General features: G+C 46.6%; 2 protein-coding genes across 8 annotated transcripts in view; one reads left to right on the top strand and one right to left on the bottom strand.

Annotated features, from left to right (window-relative positions):
• Zfp106 (zinc finger protein 106) overlaps window positions 1-7139 on the top strand; it is a 51274-nt gene extending 44135 nt beyond the window's left edge. Inside the window, exons 18-21 of one of the 2 annotated variants that reach the window (NM_001419871.1) lie at window positions 260-331; window positions 1253-1324; window positions 3245-3391; window positions 3753-7139. In NM_001419871.1, coding sequence (NP_001406800.1) covers window positions 260-331; window positions 1253-1324; window positions 3245-3391; window positions 3753-3809 — 348 coding nt within the window. In that variant the 3' untranslated portion in view covers window positions 3810-7139. The remainder of the gene's footprint in view (window positions 1-259; window positions 332-1252; window positions 1325-3244; window positions 3392-3752) is intronic. The other variant, XM_039106519.2, reaches the window with a different exon arrangement.
• Capn3 (calpain 3) overlaps window positions 6443-21155 on the bottom strand; it is a 53676-nt gene continuing 38963 nt past the window's right edge. For 4 of the 6 annotated variants that reach the window (XM_039104421.2, XM_008762081.4, XM_006234729.5 and 1 more), the window contains 12 exons: window positions 19217-19386; window positions 19062-19073; window positions 18221-18429; window positions 17341-17377; window positions 11774-11851; window positions 11387-11444; window positions 11238-11302; window positions 10400-10468; window positions 10232-10310; window positions 9915-10031; window positions 9226-9284; window positions 6443-8909 (listed from right to left, as the gene is read on the bottom strand). In XM_039104421.2, coding sequence (XP_038960349.1) covers window positions 8883-8909; window positions 9226-9284; window positions 9915-10031; window positions 10232-10310; window positions 10400-10468; window positions 11238-11302; window positions 11387-11444; window positions 11774-11851; window positions 17341-17377; window positions 18221-18429; window positions 19062-19073; window positions 19217-19386 — 980 coding nt within the window. In that variant the 3' untranslated portion in view covers window positions 6443-8882. Of the gene's footprint in view, window positions 8910-9225; window positions 9285-9914; window positions 10032-10231; window positions 10311-10399; window positions 10469-11237; window positions 11445-11773; window positions 11852-12634; window positions 12749-14976; window positions 14995-17340; window positions 17378-18220; window positions 18430-19061; window positions 19074-19216; window positions 19387-21155 lie in introns of all 6 variants that reach the window. The other 2 variants (NM_017117.2, XM_063283197.1) reach the window with 2 other exon arrangements.

Below are 21155 nucleotides of genomic sequence, written 5' to 3'. Positions count from 1 at the left end.
AGGGATTGAGACAGGGTTGTACAGCCCTAGGTAGCTAAGGATATCGCTGAACTCCTGACCCCGCGTGCTGAACTTAGTGTCATCATTGACACGACTTACAGGCTTTCTGGAAAGCATCAGTAGCTTTTTAAAGCCTGTTCAGCCCTCCTTACAATGGTTTCAGGTTTGAGACTTTGGTTGTAAAGACATTGGTGATAATGTATAATTTATCAAGTCCTCCCGCTGACTTAATTCTCTGATTTTTTTCCTTCTGCTTAAGTCCCATGATCGACTGCAAGTTTATGGAGGGCACAAAGACATGATTATGTGTATGACCATCCATAAAAGTGTGGTGGGTATCTCTTGTTTTGTCAAATCTTTGCCTTTATGTTTACTACTTAAAACTCCATATGCTGCTGATAATGTGTCTACTAAGTGACTTTTTTTTTCTCGGAGCTGGGGACCGAACCCAGGGCCTTGTGCTTGCTATACTAAGTGACATCTTAACAGTTTGATTGTGATGTGCCCCATTACTAAGTGTCCTGCTTCTTGTCATAAGGAGTGACCCAGCAGTGTTGCTGAGCATTGTTTCCATCAATAGCTAAAATGAGTGCAGCGAAATCCGTTACCACTGCTAATTGGAAGGTGCAATTAGATGCTTAAAAAAACAAAGCCAAAAAACACTGCTCTTGCAGACATGCTGTGAACGGGACACTGGAAACAGAGTCAGCAGGATTTTTGGCCAGTGTGGCACAGTTACAGGCAACTCACCTAACCCTGCTTAACCAACCTTCTTACTTGTTTTTAGATAAGGTTTTACTGTGTAGCCTTGTTAGGCCTAGAACTCATTGTGTAGACTAAGGCTAGCTTCAAACTCAACCTAGAGATCAGCCTGCCTCTGCCTCCTCAGTGCTGGAATTTAAGTGCCATCACACCTGGCTCCCTGCTTAATTTAGGGTTTTTAATCGTGAGGCTGAACCAGGATGGATGTTTTCAAGATCTTGAATAGTAAAGCCCTTTCTTGGCAATGCATACAAGACTCCCAGTTTGTTAGCAGTGCAGTCCCAGTGCAGAATGAGTGGGAACCTTGAAGCCTGCCATCATTGCTGTGGGCCACAGGTGAAGGATGGCCCTCTGAGGGATTTTGATGGGTCTTATATTTAAATTATTACATTAAATTTTTATGTTTATTTAAATTTCTGTGAAGAATTTTTTGTAGCTGTTTTCTTCATGCATATTTAGTCTGATATCCTAAATAAACCTCTTTCTCCAGATTTACACTGGCTGTTATGATGGCAGCATCCAGGCTGTGAGGCTGAATCTGATGCAGAATTACCGCTGCTGGGTAAGAGTGGGACAGTTGTCACCAGCATTGAGGGTTTCTCGGGCCTGGGCTGGATGGTAGATCTTGATCATCAATGTAGTTTGCACTTCAGGATTGGCCTCACGCCTGTTCTTTTACTTTGGGACAGACAAGCTTCATATTGGAAGAATACACAGAATGCTTTTCGGCTTCTTTATTGAAAAATCTCTCGTTAGATGTAAGATATGTCAGTTGTGTCTTCTCACTTTGTCCCCTAGTTGCTTTGTTTTGAGGACTTGGGATTGTTTTGTCTTGTTCGCAGGACTAAGGGTTAACCTTCACAGGTTGATTGACAGCCTTGCTTCAGTGGTCCTTTGCCACTGACGTCTCTCCCCTCCCAGGCGGTCTCTGTTTGGTTATTAAGTTGGTACAAGAAGTGAATGGCGGGGCTTATTCTTGTAGCCTCTTCCGTCCGCACACCCTCCTCTGGTATTACACGTACTCAAGGTTTGACTTATATTCTTGCTGGTTTCTGATGAATAGACAAAGAAAACTTGCAATTTTAAATCTGCAGTCTTGTCTTAGTCTATGGGGCTAAATTGTGTGGTTTTTAAAGAACAGAAGCTACAAATTAGCCCATGAAACTCAAGCACCGTCTGGTTAGGCTTTGTTTCTACTTGGCTCTAGTACCAGAAGTAACCAGGGATGCACTTAGCTCTGGGTTTCTTTCTTTCTTTTTTTAAGATTTATTTATTTTATGATGAATACACTGTAATTGTCTTTGGACACACCAGAAGAGGGCATCGGATCCCATTATTGATAGTTGTGAGCCACCATGTGGTGGCTGGGAATTGAACTCAGGACCTCTGGAAGAGCAGTCAATGCTCTTAACTGCTGAGCCATCTCTCCAGCCCCCATGCAGTGGGTTTCTTTTCCCCAAATCCTGACCCCCTCATATGTAATATGTGTGTGTGTGTGTGTGTGTGTGTGTGTGTGTGTGTAGTCACTGCCTTTGCTTGTAAGCATCTCAGGGAAAGTACCTACAATACAAGGGTAGTTGAAGTAATCTGACTGGAAAATTCCAATTTCATTACTGTTTGTAATGAGCATCCCCCAGGGAAGGGCTCTAGAGATCCAACCTTGAGGCTCTGCAGGCAATTAGTGGTCACTATGTCCCTAGGAATGAAGGGCATAAGAGAGGGTGAGGAGCTATATGCGGTCCAAATACATTGTATTCATTTGTTGAAAGCAGTATAATAAGATCCATTATGCATATTTAATTCATGCTAATTAAAAACAGATGAACATCCTGGAATGATGAATCATAATTCATTACAAGACTGCAGGTTTAAAAGCAGAAACAGAGCCTTTGCAATTTATGAATGTTATGTGAAATTAAGACACATACACAAAAGCTTTAAAGAAAGTTGCATTTTGTTTTAAGCAGGTAGGTAAAAGATTGTAATTCAAGAGATAGAAGTTGTGAGGTTTAAAGTAAGACTTTAGTAGGTATCTGCCTTGCGACAAGTCTCATATAGCCCAGACTGGCTGACTTCCCATTCACTATGTAGCCAAAGCTGGTTTTGAACTGATGATCCTGCTTCTCCCTCCCAAATGCTGGGATTTCAGATGTGCACCACTAATCACAACCTCCATCATTTTGTCGGTTATTTTCATGGTTCTTAGAATTGTTAAATATAAAAACCTGCTGGCCTTTTGTAAAAAAAATGGATTACAAAATAAATACAAGTTTTATTTACGGTTTAAGATAAATAGTATGCTTTAGTTGGGCATGGTAGCCTGCACCCTTAACAGAGGCCAATGAATTCTGAGAGCTCAAGGCCAGCCTCATCTACCTAGCAAGTTTAGGCCAGCCAGAGGTATACAGTGAGACGGAAGAGGGTGTTTGTTTGCACACATGTGTGCTGCTCTTCTTCATGTACTGCTTGTTCTTTCTCACAGTGGCATGGCTGCACTCTGATATTTGGCGTTGTGGATCACTTGAAACAACACTTGCTGACTGACCACACCAATCCCAACTTCCAGACGCTGAAGTGTCGCTGGAGGAACTGTGATGCTTTTTTCACAGCCAGGAAAGGATCCAAGCAGGTATTTCTGTGGGATCAACTGAGGCTCAACAGACCACTGAGAGCCGTGCTTCTCAACCTTCCTAGATCGTTCAGAATTGCAGCAAATACAGAAAGCCTACATAGGAACTTTTCATTTTATTACTCAAGAGCTTGGGGGTTTTAGAAAAAAAATTGTGCTGTTTTTAATAAAGCACATAAGCAGAGTCCTTAGATTGTGCTCTTGTGTAAAGGGAATACATCATCTTTAAGTGCATAGTTTCCTGTTGGTTAACAGGATGCCAGAGCCTCCCACCCTCAGTGTATATTGATGCAGTGTGGTCTCCTCAGCCCTACTACCTGTTTGTTTCTCACAGCCCCTCTCTCTCTTTTTTTCCCCCTAGGATGTTGCAGGTCATATTGAATGCCACGCTGAAGATGACAGCAAAATAGATTCATGAAGTTTTTGCCTCCCATGTTGGGAAGTCATTAGTGAACAATTCTCCCATGGGCCATTCATTGTCCTTCTCCAGGCCCCTATCTGTCCTTCAGCAAAGCTGGGAGGGAGAAAGTGGTTCACAGCCAGACCCACCACTAGCAAAGTGAGCAGTCTAAGGAAAAGTTACACACAACTCAGGTCCGCCAGGCGCGTAAGAGATGCTTGAGCGGTTTCTAAGGAACCTACTCTTCTGGAACAAATGACATGCAGTGTTTTATGCTACTAGACTATAGGTGTTTATTAAAGATGCAGATTTTAATTAGTTACCCAGTTTAACCCTAATCATACATATATTTTATTGATTTGGCTTGTGATTTCTGCTTTATGTTCTTATGATGGCTTATGATAGATTTTTCCAGATCAGTTTTAACTCCTCCTTTTGAAATAACTGGGTATTTAAATTTAAAGAAAATTGTTTTCTTTTTAAAGTAATTATGTGCAGTGTCTCACTATTGATGTAGCTGGACAGAGTGGCTGTGAGTGCAGCAGGAAACACGGTAGTGTCCTAAAACTCCTCGCTGCCCTCCCTGCTGTATGTCAGAATTCAGACGTGGTCCATGATCGGAATTCCCTGAAGACGGAACTTCCAGTGATCACTCCACAGTGCTCAGTGTGGACTCCCTGTGCCCTTGCACTCACTGGCGCTTGAACTGAAAGTGTATACTTTTATCACCTTTCTAGCTCTGGCTCTTGGAGTCTCACAAAGCTTGGACACCTTTTGGGTTGCTCCGTTGCCAGCCCCAAAACTTTCCTGCTGTCTTGTGCCTAGAGCGATGGCATGCCAGGCTTTCAGTGGCACAGCACCCTAAGTAGGGGAACTGGGAGAAGCATCTGGAGTCAGGCAGGCCTCCTCTAGAGGTAGAGCTAGGGAAGCCAGTGCCTGTCTTCATTTCATGCCAACTGTGGAGGGGAGTGTGGTGAGGGAGCACCCATCTTTAGTGGGTCTTAGTGGGATTGCTTTGCTCTTGGATTTCTTAAGACTTGTAAAACTGAACAAGTTTTATTCTCTAACATTTTGTTTCTGGATTTTAAAACCACAGAGCCTTCAGAGGGAGTGGACCCTCATGCCACACCCTAGCCTCAGGGTGCAACGCTTTCTGGTACTGGGGTTGTAGCCTCTGTTTTTCTGGCCTGATCAAACCTCCCTCTAGGCTCTAGGGCAGGGCGACTCTACCAGGAATTGATTGATAGGCTGCTGGCGGATCTTTTTTCCCCTAGGAAAGGTTCTAGTAATTCTTTCTGGATCCAGTAAATATTAAGAACTAATCTAGGAGCTGATACTAGCTCATGAGTTGCCACAAACTGTTCACGTGTGGCCTTTAGTGTGGGAAAATTTGAGATTAGGAACCCTTTCCCACCTCTCACTCCACTCCCTGTAAGGAGTGTGTGCAGAGGAGCCACACTTTGTGGGTCTGAGAAGTGATTTCCTGGGAAAGTTCATTTGCGTCTATTGCTAACTCTGCATCATTCCCTGGGGTGGTATGCTAAGGAAGCTCACCTTGCTGTTCTCCAAAGGGAATATGCAAAGGGAAGAGTGGTGGGACCTTAAGCCGCAAGGATGAAGAACGCACGGCCATGGTGAGGGACGTTTGAGGGCATGCAGACTGATAGGATTAGTATAACCTGATCCGAGCTTCCCTTGGCAGCGTCGTGTACACGTGACTGCCTGCTTAGTGGTGCATGCACCTGCACTCGGGTTTCCTTGTTTTGCAGGGGTTTCTTAGAACCAGTATAATGAATTCAAGCACAGGCAGAATTGTTTTTGACAATGAGTCGCTGTTCCCCAGATCTAGTGTGTTCTGAAAATGGAGAACCTGCCTGTCTTGGCTCCTCAACAGAAGCTGCCCACAGGAGGCAGGACAGTGCTTAGGTCATTCATGATGTCTGTTTTCGTGATCAGCCTCCAGGTCCCTCGGAAGGGACAGCTCTGTCTGTGCCAATTTTTGTTTGATTTTTTTGTTGAAGGAAAGAAAGTAACTAATAACCTGACAAAACCCAAGACATTTCTTATGAGTTACTTAAAGGTCATTTTTATATATTTTTTTAATTCTTTATGCTGATTTCAACCACTTAAAGCAAAGAAAAACTTTAAAATCTCTTGTGTGTATTTTCAGTGACAGGTCTAAAGATACCAGCCACTTTGAATTATTTTGAAAGTCTTTACCTAGGTTCAAAGCACATTTTGGCACACTCTGCTAGACTGTAGACAGTGCAGATTAAAAAGGAGCAAAAGCATGTGCTTGCTGCAGAGGTGGCTCAGGGGTTAAGAGCATAACTGCTCTCCTAGAGATCCTGAGTTCGATTCCCAGCAACCACATGGTGGCCCACAACCATCTGAAATGGGATCTGATGGCCTCTTCTGTTGTTTCTGAAACAGTGTACTCACATACAATAAATAAATAAATCTTTTTTTAAAAAAAATGTCTTTCTGACATGAGCTTGAGATGTTGTTAGCATTACATTCATTGCTATGGTGAAGAAAATGGTTTTCCTGGGAGAGTTAGCAGTTGAAGGTTTGAGTTCATGAACTACATAGAATCCAAGGCAACACTTTTATGATTGAAGTGATTCTTGCCAACAAAGGTTTTGTTGTTGGGTTTTTTTGTTTTTCTGTTAGATTATCATGGCACAACTTGGGGACATGGGCATGTGGCTGAGTTGCTGAGTGTAGGTGCACACTTAAAGAATGATATGGGAGATAATTTTATGGAAGATAATTCATTGAGGAGGATTTTGAAATTCATTGTAAAGTGGGGTTTGAACAGGAAGTAGGTTTGCTTAAATTCGCAAATGCTTACTTAGCAAATTTGTTCCTGTTGCTTCAAGGAGAGTTCTAGAATTATTCTAAAGACTACTTGCCATACTTGTGGTGGTTTCATCCATGTCCTATCATTGAGAACCTTGGATTTGAGGGAGTTGGCCTGATAGGTAGGAAAGGAGGAAGCTGTGGTGGGTCTCGCTTGGTCCCATATGCAAATAGTATGAAATCTTGAGTAAACTAAATCTACCACTTATCTCCTCTAACCCCAAAGACATGGCCCAGCCCAGCCCAGGAGTAGCCCAGTGGGGGCAGAGTGGAGAAGGAAAGGCTGTTAGGGGAGGTGGATACCCAGAACCTTGGTTTTTCAATGTTAAATGTGGATTAGAAGAAATGTCAGATGACATTTGACTGCAAAGATATTTCTAAACAGCCTTCTTACATTTTGGTATAAAAGCTGTAAACTTCATAACTTTGTAAGTGAGATATAAAGCAAATACAAGAAGAAAATAAAGTACTTTTACTAAGTGTTCATTTTGTTATGTGTCTGCATATTCATGATTTGTCTTTTTCATTTGGGCATAAAAAACAAGGCAGTAGTCAGGAAAGGTGTTTGTGTATGTGCCATAGACCCACCCGAGGGAGGCTAAGGGGTTTGTTTAATGTCAGTGAGCAGAGGAACTAGGATGAGAAAGAAAATCACATCTCCTGCATCGCCCTCTGGTTGCTGGACCTGTTATCCATTAATTTGATCTTAAATTTGTCTATTTCTTGATTTCACACATAATAATTTACCCCCATTGGTGTGTGTTTTACACCAGTGATCTTGGAAAAGGTCTGGGTGATCTCTACTCAAGAACGAGAAGTGGTGGGGCTGGAGGGATTGTTGGGGCTTAGAGGCTGCTCTTCCAGAGCACCTGGGTATGGCTCCCAGCACCCACAGGGTGCTCATAGCCATCGCTGGCTCCCACTTCTAGGGAATTGGATGCCGCCTTCTGAGCACCAGACCTGACAGGACGAGGTATGCACATAGGCTAAAAAGGGTTTTCTTTGTGATATGTGCCAGAGTGTAGGTCAGATTGACTTGGGTGTTGTGGTTTGCCCTGGAGTTGTCTGTATTTTGATGCTAATTCTGCTGCCCCGAGGACTGCTGCCTAGTCAAGTACTCAGGACTCAGGTGACCTTATCAGAATCTTACCCCATTTGATTTGTAAAATAAAAGCGAGAGCGCATGATTTGGGCAGGGGAAGGGAAGTTGGAGAGGAGGAGAGAGAAGGAGGAAGAGGGAGCTGAAGACTTGGCATGGAAAATCCATGTTATGAGGGATTTTGGAGCTGGGGAATAGGATAGTATAGCAGTAGATCTGCCCAATCCAGACGCTAGCTTGTACTTGTCGGGTAGGAGAGGTTACTGCAACAAGTATTTCCTCTATGTTTGTGTGCATGCTTGTGGAGGTCAGGTCAATCACTTTGTACCTTGGACACAGGCCCAGGTCTTAGTCTAGCTAGTTGGTTTGTGTCTGTGATCTTTCTCTGGCCCCTTGCAGTGGGATTGCAGGCAGGTGATTACTCCAACAGATACGTGCATTTATGTGGGTGCAGGGGATCCAAACTCAGCATTTTTGCCCTTAAGACAGGCTCTCTCTCACCAAACTTCATCCTTTTGTCTTGCCTGGCCAGCAGGCCTGCAAAACTCCTCTTGTCATTGCCATCCAGTACTGGAGTTCATAGGTGTAAGCCACCACATTGGGCTTTTAGGGATCTGCACTGGGGTCCTCATGCTTGTGACGACCTGTATCTACTCAACCGTCTCTCTGTCCCCAAACTAGATCTTTGTGGAGGTGATACATGAAAGTATGACTGGAAGACACAAAAGTCCTGCTGTGGCTGGAAAGAACTAATAAGGAGAATGGTGGAACCAGCCATGTGCGTGCCTTTATTTAGATAGATTCTTTCAGAATGTAGCCACATTTTTGTCAGGTATCCACACCCTATGGACCCCAGAGTAGACCCACCCTAAAACTGGCAGAACTGAGTGCAGATGGTGACAGGGCTGTGGACAACCCAGTTACAAGCTATGTAGACAGCGTCTGCAGAGCTCCCAGCAAGCCAGACACTTGAGGTGGCTGTGCACCAAGACTTGGGTCAAAGTGGAGAAGGAACGTGACCAGGAGCCCAGTTTGGTGGAGGTGTGCCTACTGGGTTCCTTGTGGTAAACAGCCCTAGCTGTGTCGTGTTGAGATGGAATCCTGGTTGATCTTACATGAGGTCATCTGGTTCAGGCATACATGGTAAGCTGCAGCCACTGGAAGAAGAAACTCTGAGATCAGTACAAAAGCAAGCAAAGAGGTGCCCACCGTCCCTTAGAATTGCTAGCACTGGGAAGGAGAAGGGGAGGAGTCAAAGGAGCAAGCAGCCTGCACCTTTTCCCTGGGTCTTTCCTAGGAAAAGAGGTCTTCCACTGCAGTGCATCGTGGGGGCAGGCAGAGCTCTCATGGTACACCCACCCCAGGAATCACAATCTTCAACAGGCTCTTGGTAGTGAAAAGCATACTGGCCTCCATCAGCCTCGTGTATTCCACCATGGCTTCTACGCAGAGGATGTGCTGTGTTACGCTTACCTCAAGTACGTTCAGTTTGATGATGCCATCTCCATCCTTGTCAAATGCGTGAAAAGCTCCTGTGTGAGAGAGCATACAGCAACCACGAGTTGCAGACTCCTCTATTTTCTTTTGTCACCTCCCACTCCTTTTTTTTAGGGTTTTCGCTTAGTTTACTTGTGTTTGCTTTTTGAAGAATTTATTACTGTATGCGTGTGAGCACAGAACATGTAGAGAGGTCAGAGGGGCAACTCTGAGATTGGTTCTCTCCACCTCATGAATTTCAGCCATTAAACTCAGATGCCAGAACCATGCAGCTGAGCCATCTTGCCAGCCCTTCTTTTGTTATTGAAACAAGGTCTCTCCAAGTAGCCCAAGCTGGCCTTGAGGTCATAACCCTCCTGTCTCGCCTACCTAACTGCTGGGGTCACAAGTGAGCATCATCTGAGCGCTTGGATCTGTAATTTAAGAAGTCTGTGCTGAGTGCTGTCCTCACACCAATCAGTGCAGAGCATAACCAGCATCTCTCTCTCCCTCAGACCTTTTGTCTCCCCTTTGCCATCCTCTTGGCCTTCAGAGAGTAATGGCTGATGTGCAGCCCCTTTGGAAGAGTGAGCAACTGTCAAGACTGAGCGCTTACTATTGTGGCTGTACCATGGGGAAGGAGCCTGGAGGGGCTTGAGAGGTCTGAGGGGTGGCTCCTCACTTACTGAACATCCCTTCCAGCCTGACGAAGCAGCAGATGAAGCTGTCAAAGTCGATGTTCATGTGTTTGTCTGCGTAGCGCATGGTGATGATGTCATAGAGTTGGCTGTTGAGATGGAAGCCTTGGAGGGGCAGGGAGAGGAAGGATGAAGTTCTCAGACTTGCAGTCTCCTTTCCCTGCCCCTTGGCCAGGCTGGCCTGGGAAATGAACTCTAAAGGGGCCCTAGGAGTCCAGTCTCCCATTCTCTCCTGCTTTCCCTAGCTCTCAGGTCTACATGTTGTCGCCCTTTCCCTCCCCCCAGCAGCCACTGCACCCCAGCACCTGCATCATTGACTGCATTTCGCATCTCATAGCTATTGATGGTACCAGAATGGTCAGTGTCATAGTGTTTGAAGATTTTCTGAAAATACAAAATTCAAAGACAGCAGTTCACACACTTAATCCCAAGTTAACCCTGTCCATCACTCCCACATCAGGCGCTCCTCCTACCTGCCAGGCCTTGATCTTTTTCCAGAGGTGATGGAACTCTTGAAGATTCAGTCTCCCAGAGCCATCTGTCTGGAGGATAGATGTCAGGACCACAGGCACATAGTAAAATCCCCTGAACTGGGAGGGGTGTCTAGGGGTGGCAGGGAAGGTGGTTACACCAGCAACCTTTGGGCTGGGGAGACAGCTCAGAGGTTAAAAGCATTGTCTGCTCTTCCAGAGGTCTTGAGTTCAATTCTCAGCAACCACATGGTGGCTCATGACCATCTGTAATGGGATCTGATGCTCTCTTCAAATAAGTAAAAAACATTTTAAAACATTTAAAGTTTAAACTAGGAGTTGGAGAGATGGCTCAGCAGTTAAAAGCACTGACTGTTCTTCCAGAGGTCCTGAGTTCAATTCCCAGCAACCACATGGTGGCTCACAACCATCTGTAATGAGATCTGGTGCCCTCTTCTGGCATGTGGGAGTACATGCAGGCAGAATGCTGTATACATAATAAATAAATCTTAAAAAAAAAAAAAAAAACTCAGCAGCCTTTCCCAGGGCCCCTGACCCTGTCAGGTTCTAACCAGAATTCCTGCCATCTCTATAGCTCACAGGGCCTGTTCCCTAGAAACAGTCCTTGTTTGGGCAGCATGCCAAGTAGGGTTTCACGCCTGTGGTATGAGCCAGAGGTGATGACCAGCCACCACCCAGGATCCTTTTCTAACCTCTGCCAGACATCCGAGAGTATCTGCGGGGATCCCCTTAAGCCTTTCCCTGGGCGTGGGCACCTTTAACTGTTCCCCTGACCTATGGGCAGATGTCAGCGAGTTAGCTTTGTGGACTGGAAGGATACATCCATGAGAGCTATCATGCTTCTGCAGGACTCCAGAGTGAACCCTTGTGTCTTCAGGTCCTTGTCTGGGGGGATGGAGAAGGGTGAGGAGCTGCTTTCAGACAGCTGGGGCCCCTGCCCATCCCCCACGTCTGGCGCGAGTCGCTCACGTTTGTTCACCACCGTATTAAGGACATTCTTGAGTTCATCCGCACAGATCTCCATGTCCTGAGGGAGAAAAGAATTATGGAGGCAGAGCAGCCAATAGGGCAGTGGCTTTGCAAGACGAGTCCTGGCTGCCCACATGTGTAAGACCCCCTTTCCTCTGCCATGGGAGGCTGGGGCTTTTCTGAGCAAGATGGGTTTGGTTTTGCACCCTCAGCTGTCCAGACCACAGCCAGCAGCTCATTGCCAGAAGGCTCCGAGCCACTCAATGGTTGTCTTAGTCCAGAACACAAAACAACCCACATTCTCTGGATCTCCCAAATCAAATGACCTCTGTTAAACAATGAGCCACTTGAATAGTTGGGTCTCTGAGCTAGGAGAGGAATACATACGTCGCCTGCAATCTGCCTGAAGATGTTCCGGAATTGCTGCTGCTCCTCACTCTCCTGGTCTGTGTGGCCAGGCCGTGGCTATGGGGACACAAAGGAGACTGGTTTATGGGAACCCAGGTGTCAGTGTCCCTAAAAGCCCCACAAAGCAACAGTAGGTGGCACAGGGCTCATGTCTTCAGTCTATCTGCAGACCCGGAGTGAGGACTGTAGCCCTCTACTTCCTGCCTCACTAGCCCTGGCACCTCAAGCCAAAGGACAAACTTGCCATGCCAACATGCAGACAGCACCTCGGCTCTCTCCCAGCTCTCTTCCAGTTACAACTTTCTTTGCTGTTTAGAGCCTGACTTCTGGCCAGGTCCTCCAACCACTATTGTCTTTGTGGCTAAGTCCTCAAAGGACCCCTCCATCCCCACTTGATGGTTTCTCCTGGATGGAGTTCTGCAGGAATGCTTAGCTGCTGTCAGGCCCTACTTTCAGCTACCATCCTTTTCTCCTCCCTTGCCAACAACTCTGAATATCAAAGACAGCGTTCAGCCATGTTCTCTCCTGCCAGCTTGTCTTAGCCTTGTTTCCCTGTCCGCCATTGTCCTAGCTGGAGAAGCTTCCGTGGGCTGTGCCTGGCCTATCCTTTCCAGCCCAGGACTGAGTCTGTGTGGCAGCCACCTTAGGACATTTACCCAAGAAATACCAGCCAAGTTCAGAGGAACTTGCTGGGAGGAAAAGTCAGTGGGGCAATTCCAAACCCCTCAGTGTTGAAGAGACCCTCCCCTGGGAGCCTCCATAACCCCTATGGACCCCCAAGGGCATAGCAGAGCCCCCACTGCGAGCTAAACTCCCCATCCATGCTGCATGCTCAGAAACCTGTGGGCTTTCCCCTTGTTTATCCGGCCCTGTTTTGTCTTTGCCCTCCTCTGCCTCCTGGTCCACACCCAGCTCCTTGTTGCTGTTTGCTCTGTCTGAAACGAAGATGATGGGCTGGGGAGGGGAGGAAAATGGGGTGGGCAGGAAGGAAGCATATTACAAGCTGACAGACACAAAAGGCAGACTACCCCTGAGGCGGCTTTGTCCAGTGAGGAGGAGGAAAAGGTTTCTTAGGAACTGAGTCTCAGTTCACATCCATTTCTGCACTGATGAGTCATGGTAGCCAGGGGAGAGATGCCACGCCTTTCTGGGCCTTGGAATTCCCTCCCACCCGCCTCCCCTGTGTGTGTGTGTGTGTGTGTGTGTGTGTGTGTATGTGTGTGTGTGTGTGTGTGTGAGAGAGAGAGAGAGAGAGATTTGGGGCTGAGTCCCACTGTGTAGCTCAGGCTTGCCCTATGTGTACTGCCATGTGTGGCATGAACCTCAGTTCTTTCTCAGTTTTATTCATGTTTTTAAAAACAACTAATGTATAAAGTTAGAGGACCCACTATGTTATGCCACCCACCCTCCTCACATGTGCTAAGTAACACATGCAAAAGTGCTAAGAGTGCTGAGCACATATGATGTGATCGGTGACTCTCAAATATTTTTGTGATTTACTTTTCTTTTCTTTTTTTTTTTTTTTTTTTTGGTTCTTTTTTTTTTCGGAGCTGGGGATCGAACCCAGGGCCTTGCGCTTCCTAGGCAAGCGCTCTACCACTGAGCTAAATCCCCAACCCCGTGATTTACTTTTCAAATGGAAAAACACTGAAGTCTCCCAGAAATTCAGTGTAAATCCCATTAAAAATGAGGCTTTCAGGCCCATCATGGTGGCACACAACTATAATCCTACTAGCTGTCCTAGCAGAGAACAGGGCTCCAGCCCCTCAGGACCCATGGAATCTGATTCTTGTGGCATGTCCACTCTGGCCAGCCCTCCTCCCCCGTTTAAGAGATACCTTCATTGTCAGTCAATGCTCATCTGCCAGTCAGGTAAAACCTGACTGTCCCTCTGATGGGGTCTCTGTGGGTAGCAGCCGGGTTAGTGAAGGTAAAGCCGTACTGTGCAAACCCAGAAGGGAAGGTACTAACTACAGAAGCAAGAGGGCTACCATGAGGTCATGCTCATGCACATGCAGAGGCCACAGAAGAGCTAGAGAGTGACCACCATGCCCTTCCTGTGTTGGTGTGGTGGAAAGCAGTAGGGCTTGGGGCCAAAGTACAGACAATCTTAGCAGCCTCAGCTAAAGAAGCCATCTGGCCCTGGGAGGCCCCACGCTCTTCCCATATAGGTCACCCGGGGGGACAGCTGGGGAAAGCAGCTCTGCCTCCAGTTAGCCCCAGGCGGCTCCTCAGACCCCAACTTGCTCTTCTAAACAACAGTTCTTGCCAAAGCAAATGAAGCTTGTGGGGATTTCAGAACGAACAAAGCTGATGGTCTGAGCAGGGTATAGCCATGGGGCATCTCTACCTGCCATGCATGTATAGACTTACATGCAAGTCTTGACAACACAGGACTTGAAGTGTAAGGAGTGCTGGGAGGGTAAGGACAAGAAACTGCTCTCGGAGTAGACATTTATGGTACTGTGGTTCCAATGTCCCCAGGTGCTAACTGTGGGCAAATCACTTCGCTTCTCTGAATGTGGACCCTCACTTTTAAAAAGCGTAGACGGTGCCTACCTTATAGATACTATTATATAGGCGGATAGGGGCTTGCTACCACAAGTGCGCCACATGGTATATGTTCCCTCTGGTCTGCGCCAGCATGCATGCCAGGAGAACCTCTGTGATAGATTCCACAGGACTGCCATCAGCATCCACGCCAAACCTCGTCTGATGACTGAAGTATTTCAGATCACAGACTCTGAGGAACCCCCCGGCTCCAGGGCTGGCTAAGTATGGTCTCAGGGAGACTAGATGGTCTATACCTTTTCTCCCTCTAAAGACAGGACTGATAATGGAACCACAGTCCTAGTGGTTGTCCTGTGAGGTTGAGATGAAGCATCTGCAAGAGAACCCAATTCAGCAGAGGCTCCAAGGAGAGGAGGAAGAAGTGCACCTTACACATGCCACATGTTACATACATGCACACACATGCATATACACACATGTGCACATGTATACACATGCCACATATGTACCCAGCATGCCACGTGCTACAGATGTGCATATACATGTTCGTGCATGTACACATGGGCCACATATTACACGTGTGTACACATACCTCATGTCACACATGTGCACACATGCATGCATGCATGTACTCACACATGCACAATACCCACTCATCCTGTTACACCCACCTTGTTTTTTTTCTTTTTCTGCATGAAAGGGGGACAGTAAATGAGGAATGGGTGAAAAATCAAGTTTCAGGGGTGGCCAGTGGCTCAAGGCTCTAGGGTCCAGATATTGTGTTCAGTTGGAGTTTAAAAGGATATGAGGGCCAATGAGATGGCTCAGTGGGTAAAGGCACTTGCCACCAAGGCTGACAACTAAATATGACCCCTGGGAACCACAAAGCAAAAGAAGAGAACTGACGGGGTTGGGGGTTTAGCTCAGCGATAGAGCGCTTGCCTAGCAAGCGCAAGGCCCTGGGTTCAGTCCCCAGCTCCGAAAAACAGAAAAGAAAAAAAAAGAAGAAGAAGAAGGGAACTGACTGCCTTTGACCTCCACATGTGTGCTTAGGACATGAACATACATTAATGAATACATAAATTAATAAAATATAGTTTTGTATGGAGCACAGAGGGCAAAGGTGGAAGAGTGTTCTCCCACCTCAAGACTGACAGCTGCTATGCTTTGTTACACTATCCGCTGCCAGGGAGGGAAAGGACCTTGCCAGTCTTTAAAAATAAAATTGGTCACCAAAATGCCAAAATGCAGCATGTGAAAATGAGGGTTTTTTTTTAGGAGATTTTTTTTTCTCTTTCTTTTCTTTTCTTTTCTTTTTTTTTTTAATTTATTTTATTTATGAGTACACTGCAGCTGTCCTCAGACACACCGGACGAAGACATCGGATCCCATTACAGATGGTTGTGAACCACCATGTGGTTGCTGGGAATTGAACTCAGGACCTCTGGAAGAGCAGCCAGTGCTCTTACTCTCTGAGCCATCTCTCCAGCCCCCAGATTTTGTTTTAATATTTAGGCAAACATGTAACAGAGAAGTTTCATATGTGTTTCCAGGTTTGGGGGCTTCTTTTGTTAAATTTGAAGGTTTGGTGATTACACTGAGCCTGGGATGTTCTGTGGCAAGTCAGTTGAGCCACTGGCCAGTGTCTTTAATAAAACAAACAAACAAACAAACAACAAACAAAAAACCAGGGTTTCTCTGTGTGGCCCTGGCTACCCTAGAACTTGCTCTGTAGACTAAGCTGGCCTCAAAATCACAGAGATCCACTTGTGCCACCACACCCAGCCCACCAAGTGTCATTTGAAAGCTGTTGACAAGCATAGTTACGTAGGGACACTAGACCCCCAACACTGACTCATTGTACTCAAGATGTACCAGTTCCGATAAGCTGCTCTCCCCCCCCTGTTATGCAGTGCTAGAGTTGAATCCAGGGCCTTGTGGATGTCAGGTAAGCATTCTACACTCAGTTATGATCCCAGTCTGTGAAGTCTTTCTTGAGTGTGCAACTCCTGACACATACTCTATGCTGCTCTAGCATCCAAAGGATGAGGAAGAACAAGATGCACCTAACCCTAAAATAAGATGTGCAGTGGTTAGGAAGGCGCCTGGCTTTGTCACTAGCCCAGAGTCAGCATTATGATCTTAGGAGTCACTACCTGAAAGGTGCTCACTCAGGGCATTTGTCCTGGGTCAAATCAAAGGTCAAAGATCCATGGCAGACCTGAAACTCCTCAATACACCCCATTCCTCTCTCCTGCAATACACGCCTGCGTGTGTGCGCACGCACACACATACACAAACACACACACACACACACACACACACACACGCACGCACGCTCGCTCTCTCACACACACACACTTGGTGCTTCTGCAGCCTGAAGGTAGGACAATCTGAACTTGAATTCTCAGCTGCCCTACCAGCCACTTCCCACCTCTAGTAGTGCAAAGAATCCGTCTAACCCTACTGAGTCACCACCTTTTCAAGTGAAAAGCTGGGATGACAACCTCATCCACTTCTCCAAATGTTTAGAAAAAAAATGATGTAAGCCTTCATTCGTGAAGGCTGTCTAGAATACCCTTGTGGTGCACATGCCACACCAGACACTTAGCAAGTTTGCAGGAATAGATCTAAACCCACCAGCAGGCCAGGGCATTGTTGTTATCCCCATTTTGCAGAGTAGAAAGCTGAGTCAGAGGGGTTCTGTAAACTTGACCAGGTCACCGAGGGGGAAGGTGAATGATGCAGGTTTTGACCCTGGTTCCTGAACCTAGTATATTCCTTTTCGCTGCGTGAGAAATCGGACACAATCCAACTTCTCAGTCCGATATTAGCCTCCTTTGTCCTTCCTTCCTAGACCCAGCTGCCTTCCTCCAATTGATAAAATACTTTCTCCTCTTCCACACTCCTGGCTTCTGACCAGCAAAATGGTTCTACAACGGAACTCATTCCCTTCGCCCGGCACACTGGCCTGCCCTGCCCAGGCTGAATGGTGACCCCTATATCTTCTTACGTTTATGAGCCTAACCACTTACCACTGGCCGGTCCACAGAGATTGTATTCTCAGCTTCCCTGTGAAAAACACAAGCGTAGGCTGTCTTAATATCCCCGGAACAAACAGGAATCACCCCCAGGAATTTGTTCGGGTCACATGGCTTCTTTGTGGTCAGAGATTTGAGATTAAATCTAAAAAAGCCTGGGACTAAACACTCACCCCAGGAGCCAGCCTCCTGTAGATGCCATTCCCAGAAAAGCCCAGGCACACAGCTTCTTGTTGGTGTTGCCCAGAGCTCCCCCAAAGCACAGCCCAGCTACCCAGCAACAGGCCTAGCATCTCTACCGGAGGCAGAGCTCAGAGAGCCAGGGTCTGTCAGTACATCTGCAGAGATGTAGCCTGGCCGGCTTCCCGTGCATCCCAACCGCTTAATATGTCTATAAATCCAACGTTTCTATAAAACAATATATGTTTTCTTATCCCTTGTCCCAAGAGCGTTAAGCTCCAGGAAGGCATGGAGCCCCTTCTGTTTAATTCACTTCACGATCCCCAGTGCCTGTAATAGACTGGTTGCTCAAAAATATCTGCAGGATGAATGGAGTGAACAAATATTTGTGGGCTGCTCCGGTGCCACAGGGCTATAATTGCAACTCTTCTGGAGGCTGGGGTAAGAGAATCAAAGATTCAAGACCAACGTGGGAAACTGAGGCAAACCCGTGAGGCCCTGGGTTTACACTCCAGTGCTGTAAAAGGCAATCAAGGGAATGAGGGAACACAAGCTCCAGAATGGAGAATGACAAAGGCCAGTAGGTGTGTCCCAAGAGCCCTGAAGGAAATTGGTCCAGCTGCCTCCTGGCTGTGGGATGGGCCACATGAGTGACCTTTTAGGGACAGGTGGGGAAAGCTAGGCTGGTACTCACTCAGAGAGATTCCTCTTTTCAGAGAAGACCCGGAGGATGAATTCCCCCTCCTGATGGGGCTCGTAAGTGGAGGGGACAATGACATACTCGCTGGGCGGCAGGCGGAAGCGCTGGGACACCTCCCGCATGTTGATGTAGGTTTTGCTCCTGGCCTTGGAGGCATTGTACAAGAAGAAGTCCTTCTGCAGGTGTTGCTTATTCCCGTGCATCTGGGGACAAGGACCCAAGAGAACTGAGGCCCTTGGGAGGGTTGCATGGACTTCCTCATAGTCCCCTCCGTGGGGCCCCTTCTTAACTCTTTAACTCTTTGGTCATTCGTTTCACAGTCCTTATCTACCTACTTCCAGTTCTAAGGCCTCAAACTGCTGAACATCACAGAAGTTTCATAGCTCACTTCCTCCTTTTTTTTTTTTTTTCTCGTTGTTGTTGTTGTAATTCTGAACTAAAGGTCAGGTCTATGTTTTTCCCTTGACAGGGCCACTCACCAGAACTGATGATCCTCAATTCCAAATACCTCAAGCTCACAAGTGCCCCAAAGATGGGGAAAGACTCTGACTGGGTTCTGAAGAAGGCGATTCTCCTGTTCTAGGAGGCAGCCTCCTTCAAACGCATCTCTGTGAGTGTACACTTTCACGAGTATGAAAGAATAAGTGTGTGAAGGTTTGTGTGTTTGATGGGCGGGGTGTCCTGGTGGGAGGGAGAAAACGTACATTACGGGCATGGTACCCTCCTATCAGCCTCGCTCACCAACCCTACCAGGAAGCTTTTCGGGGAGCCACAGACAGACTTAGGACCCCCAAGGAATGCTGCACACCACGGCTGGCCGCTGCCACTGCTATACCTCTTTGGGAACCTGGAAGCAAAAGAGAAAAAGAACACCTCCGATGTGAATGTGGTCACTGGGGACAAAGAAAGCCAGAGAACCTTGCTGCAAACTCCCAAGTTCTCCCCATTGGAAAGGTGTGTTTCCCATGCTGGTGCCAGGGGTCCTCATACCTCGTAGATAGCGAAGCCAATGGTGAAGAGGTTGGCCCCCAGCTTCCGGTCCTTGCGCCGATTTTTCTGCATCAGAGCCACGAGGAAGCTGCAAATCACCTCAGAGTCATCAGGGTCATCATCCTCCTCCAGGAGCTTGAGACGGTACTGCGGGTTGGTCCAGAAAGTGTCTGTGTCCCGAGAAAGGAAATGTACGTTCAGATACACCTCTTGGAGAAAGGGCAGGAAGGAAAGTGAGACAGGGAACCAGTCTCCTCTATTCCCTATGGGATTTGTATTTATGTGTGTGTGGGTGTTTTGCCTATGTCTGTGTACCACATGCGTGTATGGTGCCCATGGAGGTCAGAAGAGGGCCTCCATGTGGTTGCTGGGAACCAAACCGAGGTCCTCTGCAAGAGCAGTAAGAGCTCTTTACCATTGAGCCATTTTGCCAGTTCCTGTTAAATAGATTTTTGACTTAGAATTAGGGCAGAATTCCCAGAAATTTCTGAAATGGCCCTATGTTACTGCTGATGATTCATACCACTTATTTATATAAATGGAATTCTCGAGATTGATAGTTATGACATCAAAATATCCATCAATTCAAAAAAATGTTGAAGACGCTCTGTCTCCTACGGTGTCTAACGCTCCACAAGATTTAAATTTTTGTGCAAAACGAACAAGTCCATCCACCTCACTAACATACAAATAGATGGTAAGCTTACATGTGCACTAATGAACTGTTTTAAAATAAATAAATTTATTTTCTTTTGATTTTGAGACAATTCTTCTGACTACATCCTTCATGCTGGGATCAGAGGCATATGCCACCATATATGCTTTATTCTCTCTCTCTCTCTCTCTCTCTGTGTGTGTGTGTGTGTGTGTGTGTGTGTGTGTGTGTGTGTGTGTGTGTCCCCTTCCCTTCCCTTCCCTTCCTTTCCCTTCCCTTCCCCTCCCTTCTCTTTTCTTTCCAGAAACAGAGTTTCTCTGTGTTTCCCTGGCTGTCCTGGAACTCTCTCTGAAGATCAAGCTGGCTTCAAACAGAGATCTGCCTGCCTCTGCCTTCCAGGTGCTGGGTTTAAAGGAGTGCCCCACCACAGCCTAGTGTGACTTCTGCTTTCTCACTGACCCCTATATTCCAATGATACCTGAGCTATATGTCTGAGCTCAGTTTCCTGTCTGATTCCCTGCTCTCTACCACCCTTTTCTTCTCATTTATTTACTCACTTTTTTCATCATAAAATACTGAGTTTTTTGTGTATATGGTGTGTGTGTGTGTGTGTGTGTGTGTGTGTGTGTGTGTGTGTGTGTGTGTGAAAGCAGGTGCATGTGTGGCATGGTATGCACATGGAGGTCAAAGGGCAATGTTGAGCATCAGGCCCGTCCTTCCACCTTGTTTGGGGGTCTCTGTCTGCTGATGTGGATGCTGGGCCAACGGCCCCTGAGCTTCTGGGATTCTATCTCCATTTCCCATCACTGGGGTCATGGACACACAACTGAGTGAACCTCACTTTTGTGGGGGTTTGGGGGATCCAGACTCAGTTTATCAGGAAAGTTCTTTATAGGCTGAACCATCTCTCTGTCATCTTCACTGAGTTTTTATCATATAACTAAGTCCACTCTCAAATGTCGACGACTTCAATTCTCTATTACAAATCTTTACCATGGCAGTCAATATGTACCTCAAACTTCTCATGTCATAAACTAAACTCCCCTTACTGTAACTCACAGCCAACCACACAAAAAGCAACACACCAGCTTTTGTTCTGAGTAATTTATATTGCAATATTGACACATCTGCCCAGGTCATTGTGCTGGGACCCTTGGTATTACTCATTATTCCTTCCCTAAATCTGAACCCTCCCTCCATCTCTGAAGCCAGACTTGGACATGCATTCGGCATCTCTCTCAGGTCCTCAAATAAACCTTCAGCAGGACTGACACGGTGTCCTGA

Source organism: Rattus norvegicus, chromosome 3 (assembly GCF_036323735.1).
Source record: "Rattus norvegicus strain BN/NHsdMcwi chromosome 3, GRCr8, whole genome shotgun sequence".
NCBI lineage: Eukaryota > Metazoa > Chordata > Mammalia > Rodentia > Muridae > Rattus > Rattus norvegicus.
This window is presented reverse-complemented; position numbering and strand designations above follow the sequence as displayed.